The sequence below is a fragment of the Phyllostomus discolor genome, chromosome 10 (assembly GCF_004126475.2).
Source record: "Phyllostomus discolor isolate MPI-MPIP mPhyDis1 chromosome 10, mPhyDis1.pri.v3, whole genome shotgun sequence".
NCBI lineage: Eukaryota > Metazoa > Chordata > Mammalia > Chiroptera > Phyllostomidae > Phyllostomus > Phyllostomus discolor.
Window position 1 is genome coordinate 52734980 of NC_040912.2, and position 9898 is coordinate 52744877.

Genomic DNA, 9898 nt, shown 5'->3' on the forward strand with positions numbered 1-9898 from the left:
TTCTTCCCCAGAAAGTGTTTAAAATTTCTCTACAGATGAGCTTTCCCATTATTTTCCCAAGAATTTAGGCCTAGCTACAGGCCATTCTGCAGGTACAGATGGTAGGCGGTCAGTTGTTTCATATAAAAGCCTCAGCAAATGCCCTTCAGAATTCAGGGGATACTCACCACCTCTGCTTCTCAGGCTCTCTGAGTCATTGCTGGTTGGGTACTACTCCCCTTTGGGTGACCCATGACACTACTTCTTCCTTTTGATTTACAGTAGGCATTTGTCCTTCAGTTTTCATCTTCCCTTTTTAGTGGGGCAACTAAGAGCTAACATTATGTTTCAAATTTCAGATACTCCCAAAACAATGTTCCCCCAAGTGTCAGTAAAGACAGCAATGGGTGGCAAATTGTTCTAATATCTAAAAAATTAGGCTAAATAATGCTGGAAGATTCCCAGGTGCCTGCTTTCTTTTCTTTCAAACCAGTGATAATTGTGTGTGTGTATAATATATATAATATAACATATATTATATGAGCTCTCTCCATAGAATATGAAAAATAGAGATATTTATTGAAGAAGATACAAGATACAGGAAACATTATACATAGGACAATGACACCTCAGTCCCCTTCAAGGTAGGCACCTTGGGACTTCCAATCTCCACAGTTCTCCCAATCTCCATTAGCTGCCCTGTCATATTTTCCTGATTCTCACTGATGGTCTGAAATCTCTTCCCTTTCAAAGGTGATTTTAGTTTTGTGAAAAGCCAGAATTAACAGGGTGCCAAATCTGGGCTGTAAAGGGTTGAGCCACCTGGGTGATTTGATGTTTCACCAAAAAAGTGCATAAGATGTGATGCATGAGCAGACGTTTTGTCATGATGAAGCTGCCAGTCACCAGTTGCCCAATGCTGCAGTCATCAAAATAGTTTCTGCAGAGGAATGTTCAAGCCTAATGCAAAATTTGATGCAGATTCATTGCTCTACTTGCTCACTCAGTCATTTTGAATGCTACAGCCACACAGTACACATACATACTCACAATGTCTACTGCCCACCCTCACTAGTACAGTGAAGTCATCGTTGTTCATGCATGCACATTCCAGTCCACTCTCCTTGGCTGCCAGGTTACATCAATGTTATGCAAACCATTCTTGTATATTAATAATTGTTGGACTTTTTATGGACAGACCTCGTATATATATTACATATAGAATATACAGGGTCTGGCACAAATAATGCCCCTTTTATCATAAAATCTTTTATTACAAAATCATACACATATAATTCTGTAACATAACAATATTACATTCAAGCCCACCATATATGACATTTTTGGTGAAATGTTCAAACTAAAACTATAAATTCTTCTGGCCAAGATGGAGGCACAGGTGCCTCCTCACATAACCAAAAGAAGAACAACAACAAATTTAAAAACAAAAAACAACAAGAACTTACAGAAACTCAAACTGTATGAAAGTCCAATAACCAAAGAGTTAAAGAAGAAATATTCATCCTGACCAGGAGGAGGGGTGGAAATGGGCAGCCATGTGGAGATGACATGAGTCAAGGCAGCGGCTGGAGAACCTAGTGAGGTGGTGGCTGGCAAACAAGGCAGTCTCATATTTGCATGCAAATAAACTGGGAGGAACAACTAGGGAGCAAGATAGACTGTGTAACCCAGGGGTTCCAGCACAAGGAAAGAAAGCCTCAAAGACTCTGACAGAAAACACCAATGAGGGTTGGGAAAGCAGTGGGAGAAACTCCCAGCATCACAGGAAAGTTTGTTGGAAAGACCCAAGGGTCCTAGAACATACACAAGACCACTCACCTGGGAATTAGCACCAAAAGGGCCCAATTTGATTGTGGGTAGCGGGGGAAGTGGCTGAAAACTGGCAGAGAGCCAAGAAAATGGCATTGTTCTCTCTCAGACCCCTCCACCACATATAGTGTCACAATGCAGCAACATGGGTTGCCCCACCCTGGTGAACACCTAAGTCTCTACCCCTTAGTATGTAATAAGCACACCAAGACAAAATAATGGCCCAAATGAAAGAACGGATCAAAGCTCCAGAAAAAATACAATTAAGTGATGAGGAGATAGCCAATCTATCAGATACACAGTTCAAAACACTGGTAATTGGGATGCTCACAGAATTGATTGAATTTGGTTGCAAAATAGATGAAAAAATGAAGGCTATGCTAAGTGAAATAAAGGAAAATGTACAGGGAACCAACAGTGCCAGGAAGGAAACTGGGACTCAAATCAATGGTATGGACCAGAAATGAAGAAACAAGAATTCAAAAACTGAGGAGAGACTTAGGAACCTCCAAGACATCTTTAAAGGTTCCAACCTCTGAATCATAGGGGTGCTAGAAGGAGAAGAGGAAGAGCAAGAATGGAAAACTTAGCCCTGGCTGGCGTAGCTCAGTAGATTGAGCTCAGGCTGCGAACCAAAGCATCGCAGGTTCGATTCCCAGTCAGGGCACATGCCTGGGTTGCAGACCACAGACCCCAGCCCCCATCAACCACACATTGATGTTTCTCTTTCTCTTTCTCTCTCTCTCTCTCTCTCTCTCTCTCTCCCCCTCCCTTCCCTCTCTAAAAATAAATAAATAAAATCTTTAAAAAAAGAATTGAAAACTATTTGAAAACATAACGAAGAACTTACCCAATCTGGAAAAAGCTCAGAGAGTCCTAAAGAAGTTGGACCCAAGGAGGAACACACCAAGGCACATCATAAATACATTACCCAAGATAAAAGATAAGGAGAGAATCTTAAAAGCAGCAAGAGAAAAGGAGGCAGTTACCTACAAAGGAGTGTCCATAAGCCTTTTAGCTGATTTCTCAAAAGAAACCTTGCAGGCAAGAAGTGGGTAGAAAGAAGTATTCCAAGTCATGAAAGGCAAGGACCTACATCCCAGATTACTCTATCAAGAAAAGCTATCATTTAGAATGGAAGGGCAGATACAATGCTCCTCAGAAAGGTCAAGTTAAAGGAATTCATCATCACCAAGCCCTTATTATATGAAATGTTAAAGGGGCTTACTTAAGAAAAAGAAGATAAAAAATATGAACAATAAAATGACAATAAACTCGCAGTTATTAACAACCAGACCTAAAACAAAAACAAAACTAAGCAAACAACTAGAATAAGCACAGAATCACAGAAATGGAGATCACATGGAGGATTATCAGTGGGGGAGTGGGAGGGGGAGAGAGGGGGAAAAGGTACAGAGAATAAGTAGCATAAGTGGTAGGTTGAAAATAGACAGGGAGAGGTTTAGAATAGTATAGGAAATGTAGAAGCCAAAGAACTTATATGTAAAACACATGGACATGAACTAAAGGGAGTGGGGAATGCAGAGGGGAGAGTGTTCATGGCAGAGGGAAATAAAGGGGGAGAAATGTGACAACTATAATAGCATAATCAATAAAATATATTTTTAAAAAAACAAACTATAAATTATTACACTTATTATTACCCCACCAACCACACTCAAGCAAGATTTACTTCTGCCAGACCCTGTATATATAATAAAATGACAGACTCGGTTCTTTTTTAAAGACATTCCTCCAAGTTATGGAGATGAATAAGCAAGATGGCTCTTATTGGATGCCAACAGAGAACCACTCCTTCTGCTCCTCCTATTGGAGTTGCTAAGAGCTCCAAAGGCTACGGTTCCTGCTCCCCTGGGGTGGGTCTTTAGAATGCAGATTTTGTTCTACTCTCTAGAATATTCTTTCTAACAAGCTCCCAAGGTGATTCTGGTTCACAATTTGAGATGTACTGGGAGACTTGGTGAAAGCAACTGATCTCAGAAAGAAGCTTAGGTGGTTCAGGCAATACATGGAAATGTGTAGGGATATTTTAATTGAAAGAATTTTTCTCTGTATTTCCCCCTGACATCTCAAGAGATATTTAGATCTCTGCCTTAAATACAGTTGACAAACTAAAGAAATCTGTAGCACTATTTCTGGAACTAAAAACACTGAGATAATGTGAAACTGTTATACATCATAATCTTTGAGGCAGAGCTAATTTTGCTTGTTTTTGACATTGTTGCCAAAAATAAAGACAAATTTTCCAGAAAGTTTTCACTTTCTACACTTTTGAAAGTCCCAAGTTCCTGACCTGCCATTTTCCATCTGCTCTGCAAAGCTTCTGTGTGCCAGTGCAGGCTGGGGATGCCCTTGGTAGAGGCACCAGAAATGGTTCCTGACCTGCATGCACCCTTGCTCAGCTACCTTAGATGTTATTTCTCTGGCAAGGATATGCAGATGTCCAATTTTACTATCTCAAATTCCTTTGTCTGGGTTTTTCCAGATTCCAGTTTTTCTTCTTCTAGAGATTCTAGTGGGCAACAAAAGCAAACAATAAAACAGAATTAGAGAGGCAAAGGCTACATCCAGGAGCATAGCTTTCCGTTTTGGTGGCTCATGAACCCAGTGTTTATTAAGACTGGTCCCCATTAAGAATAAACCCATCTGGAGAGCTTGTCCCTGCCACCCAACTCTAGAGGCAACATATCAGAGTTCTGTGGATGACTTACGTTGATGCCCTACTCAATTACTTTCCTCAAAATATCACACAATCCCAAGCACAGTGCTGCTGCTGCCCTGTGTCATTACTGTTCTCTTCCTGCTCACAGTGTCCAGGTTCTAAGACTCCTCCATTTCCAGAAGTAACAGGAGGTGACTTGCATGTGCTCAGATATGTCCAAGGTCCCTTTTGAGAGTAGTCCCATTGCTCTGCTCTTTCAGACCTGTGCCTCTTCAGCAAGCATAGTGTTTTCCTTCTTGTGCCACCCAGCATCTTGTTGCCCCGCCCATGTCTCTCTTTCTGCCTCACCAGGTACACTGCTTGCTGGTGCCTGCCCTTTGCCCTCTGGACTACCCAACCATATGGGGGGAAGATTATTCTCTTCCCTTGTGATGTCTCAAGGCAGTATGGCTTGGTCTCCAGGGTGTGTATATAGAGAAACAGCCATTATTATTTTTAAAGTAAAATACACATAGCATAAAAATTACCATTTTCACCATTTTAAAGTGTACAATTCAGTGTCATTAAGTACATTCATAATGTTGTCCAACCATCACTGCTATCTAGTTCCAGAACTTTTTCATCACCCCAACCAGAAAACTATGTACTGGTTAACCACTAACCTGTTTTCTGTTTCTAAGGATTCACCTACTCTGCATATTTCATATAAGTAGAATTATACAAAATGAGGCCTTTGGTATCTGGCTTCTTGCACTTAGCATCATATTTTCAAGGTTTCCCTTTTTGATTTAACTCTGTGTTTTCTCTCCCTGGGACCAGCCTTGCACCAGACAACTGGGCTAAGAGTGGGTTTGAATAGCCATCATTAACATTCCTTGATCAGGACTCCTAGTCCCTTTCAATGATAAGCTCCCACCTGCTTCCTTCCTCCTTACCATGAGACTTGACCCCTCTGTAAATATATTTCTGTGAAGCTACTCTTATTTCCAGACATGTCCAAGAGTGTGTAAACATTAGCCATGAATAATAGCTTGTATTCCTTCCAACAGACTCTCAAATCCAAGCCCAGTTTGCCAGCCATGGCTACATATGCCTTAATCTGAAAAGACCAAGAAATGCTGACACTGAGATCCCCACTAGAGTAATGATAATAGTGTGTTATACTTTGTGTTAACAAAAGTGAGGGTGTTGTTAAGAATCACACTTTCTTTAGCATTTGAGCACTATTTTGCTTTCTGTGAATCCTTAGGTATTTAAAATACCTTGCTAAGTGAAAGACACATTTGTATTTCTTCAGAATAGTTCAGGGATTTGCACTTCACATATGGTTTATGTTATTCTTTTACTTTCCACTTTCCTGATTTGGAAGTAGTCTTATGTGAATCCCATTCAGCACAATTCTCGTACTTCTGCTGGTGTGGTTCTGCTTACATGTGTGGATTCCTGAGTAAGTCTTTAACAAAAATTCAAAATAAGAATTTTTTTTCTAATTTACAGCGGATATAAAGAACTGAACAAGTGGAGCAATGCAGAATTCTTGGCTATTCCTTTGTCATATTAAATTATTTATTTGGGAAGTTTCAAACAACAGGTTTTCCACAGTGCTCCCTCCTCTCTAGGAAATTCAGAGTATGATGGAATTTTGTCCTGTGTTCCTCTTTCAAAATTATAGGTTTTGACATTTTTAAATGGCCTAATGTGCATTTCTATGCATCTCTTTTTTCTTATCTACTGTTATTGTAGTTAACTTTTATGCTTAACATTGGCCAGTATAATAGAGTAACCAGACATAGAGGAAACAATCACAAAAAAATTTAAATACCAGGGAAGAAATAAAAGTCTTCAGTCTTTCATAAATAGGATCAGAGTTTTGCACCCCCTCCAGATTGCCATTTTATCTGCAAACATTCCCTATAGTTCAAATATGTTCACAAGCCTTCCTAAATTGTGTCCATATCTCAGCATGCTTTATACAATTAGCCATTTAGAGGCTTCATATTTTAACATTTTTAAAACTTTTGTTTTTATACTATTATATAGGTGGCTTTGACATTTTTTAGACAAGTGTTACATTACATTGTCACAAAACCACCTCACGCTTTTCTTTGAATCCAGGATATACCTAAACATATTGTATTGTCTGTGATTTTTCACTTTCAGATGCCAGATTCGTTTATGTAATGCAGAAGTTTAGGTTATACATTTTCAGGCAAACTATAGATCATGGGAAAGAAATAGCCAATGTGAACTCACCAACATAAAGGAATAGAGACCATGTCTCATTAGTAGGTTAGGGTCTACTACACCTACCCATCTGCCAATATCTATCTGATAATATTCTCCAGTCTTTCCTGTGTCTAAATGCTGATTTAGATAAATGCTTTCCTAACCAAAATGAAACAGGATGGTGTTTAATGCAACCATAAAAATAAGCACTGACATCTGTGCCCTGAAAGATATCAGGACAGGTTTGGTTTGAATCAGACAGGAGGCCAGATGCCATCAGTTTCCCAAAGTGTGTTAAGTCTACCCAAAGGAGACATCCAGCCTCACTCCCCTAGGATCTTCCAGACTGCAGAAGTTCCTGGGAGGTAAGGATTGAGCTGGGCTCCCAGATCTTCAATTAAATGTAATTTTGTACAATAGGAGCTAGGGAAGGGAGGAGAATGGCAAAATCAAGCCATACTCTTCAAGTCCCAATAAATGGGATGGTGATTGGCTATTTTTACTGTATAAACTTTATTTCTCCAGTTTTAGGTTCACAGCAAAATTGGATAGAAAGTTCAAGCATTTGTACTGACTGTGTATTGTCCAGCCTCTCTCATGCACACCACTTCCACCTCTAGAATTCTAGGGCACTTTGGATCTATGTGCAAGACAGGACGCACACCATGCTGACAGTCTGAACAGACCTAAAGTAATCCATTGACCCACTGAGGACTGGCAACCCCAGTAGTCCAACATGGAAGCCCTGCACATGATACCTAAGAGCACAGAATTGGTATTTGGGGTCCCTGGGAACTGTCAAGCTGTCATTTTACCACTACAGCTATGCCTTACTTTAAACAAACCTGAATCTATATTTAAAATCTGACTTTTAACTGGGAGTGATCCATCTTCCCACCACTCCACAAGACAGGTTCCTTACCTTCTCTAAGGTCTAAAGTCATTCAAAACTTTCCAAGCCTCTGTTCCAAGCAGTCCATTCTCCAGATTGTCCTTCAAAATATCACTTGAGCCATGTTGACTTCTGGATATTTCTCCAGCCCAAAATACCCTCTCTTGGCCATTTGGTTAGTTTCCACACTGTTGAACACTTAGTCAATTAACTGATATGTATCAAGCATCTATGATTAGCAGGACTCTGTAACAAATTACCTCCATGCCTGATCATTTCTTATGAGTTTATTGTATCTCCACAAATAAATTATAAACTCCTAAAAGGCAGGACTATATGTCCTTTTAAAATACTATATATTATATGGTACAGTACTAGTGCTTATCTGTTATTCAATAAATTTTACAAAATGAGTCTTAACTTTACAAAGATAGTCAGTCTCTGGTTGATTGATGTACAGAGAAAGTTCTGTAGGTGTTCTCAACTTAAGAGTCAACAAACCAGAATATATTTGTGTGAAGGCAGGTATGGGATAGGTCACTTTACAGAATCACCAGGTTTGTTTAAGGAGCATTTTTTAAAGACAGTGACTAGTTTAATGTTGCAAACAAGAGTTATTACCTTTGGAAATCTTTACAAATTCTAGGTAAAGGGGGAGCAGGAAAACATTGCAGGCCTTTGTGTTCAACATTGATCCTTAAAATTATTTGTAGCCATTGTGGAAAGCTTTTAGACTGAGATTCAGGCAGAGAAGGAAGTGAACTCACAGCAGTAATTTTCTCTAGACCATTCTTTGGCCAAGCTAAATGTCCTTCTGCTTCAGAAATTGTTCAGTGGTAGATGGGCATCTGAGAACAAATTTAGTGTGCTCAGTGTAAAGACAGCTTGTCCCACAAACTCTTACTTTTCACATAGCAAGAAAACTTTGAAAGATGATTTCATTCTCTCAATTCCCTGTGTGTCCTTGAGGTGCTAATGTGTCTAGTCACCACAGTGTACAATTCACAGTTACCTACTATAATCCTCCCAGTGTGGGGGATCTCTGTGTCTTTGATTAGCAAGCAAAAAAAAAATCAGGCTCAGGATTTTGATTCTGCCAAACAAAGAAGCATGTACTATCTTTATACTTGAAAAATAAACTATATACACTTGAAACTAACATGTCTAAGCAAATTGGCTGAGGTCTAAAGTAGCAAGTGAAAATGACATGATTAATGGCAATGATGATGAAAAGATTACAAACTATTCAGTTCCCTGTTCTTAACCCCAGTCAAACCTTTATCAAAAGAATTAAAGTGGTTGAACTTTAATCTAAATCAAATCTTGAAAGCATAAGTGTATTTCCCAAGTATTGTAGAAAGGAAGAGAAAAAGTACTTAAAGATGACCTCTGTTTCTAGCACATCCCCTTGGCTTGGACTGCTCAGTACTTTTCAAAGTAATACCTTGATATGGTACCTTCTTGTCCTCCTGAAGTCTTAAAATTTTCCCAAGAAGTAACTCTTTCCCCAAGTGCCCCATAGGTCTTTTACATACCAAAGAGGTTCAGAGTGAGAGGGTAAAACTTTTCCTACAGGACAGCCTTCTCAGCTTACACAGGGAAAGCTGTCAAAGGCACACAGCAAGATGTTTTGTAGTGTTTGTTTCACTTCCACATTTCTTTCTTTCCTTATAGCTACCTCATCCCTGAACTCCCAGCTCCAGCAGCTCCAGCAGCTCCAGCAACTCCAGCAGCAGCAGGCGCCCCCTCCACGGCCAGGCAGCCACCCGCAGCCAGCCCCACAGGCGTCCCTGCCATCCCAGCCCTCCCAGCCCACCCAGCCCCAGCCTGCCCTGCCCCAGCAGCCGCCAGCCCTGCCGTCTCAACCCCAGCAGCTTCAATCCCACCCCCACCTCCAGAACCAGAATCAACCGTCTCCAACCCAGCAGAGTTCAAGCCCCCCTCAGAAACCCAGTCAGTCTCCAGGACACAGTCTTCCGTCGCCGCTCACGCCACCCAATCCTCTGCAGGTATGATCCCCCGCCCCAGCCCCTGAGCACAGAAGACCATACCATGGGGTGTGCCATCCCCAAAGGCAGAAGGCCAGCAAAACTTAACATCCAGTTCTGCAGTGTCTAATTCAAATTGATCTCTTAGACAAACGGAAGAGGAAGCAAACAGCAGACAACTGGGGATGCATGTGAGGGAAACAAATAGAACCCCATTGATGTTACCCTCCAAAGGATAAATGTTATCTGTTTCCTCCTGTGAGAGGCCAGCACTGTAAGTGCACTTGTAGTCTGTAATAA

The 9898-nt window shown here is 40.5% G+C and overlaps 1 protein-coding gene across 1 annotated transcript in view; it reads left to right on the forward strand.

Annotated features, from left to right (window-relative positions):
* The window catches only part of LOC118496948 (POU domain, class 6, transcription factor 2-like), a 286671-nt gene extending 277046 nt beyond the window's left edge, over window positions 1-9625 (forward strand). The window contains exons 4-5 of the mRNA XM_036010272.1: window positions 9285-9394; window positions 9509-9625. Of these exons, the coding sequence (XP_035866165.1) occupies window positions 9285-9394; window positions 9509-9625 (227 nt within the window). The remainder of the gene's footprint in view (window positions 1-9284; window positions 9395-9508) is intronic.
* Window positions 9626-9898: the final 273 nt, after the last annotated feature.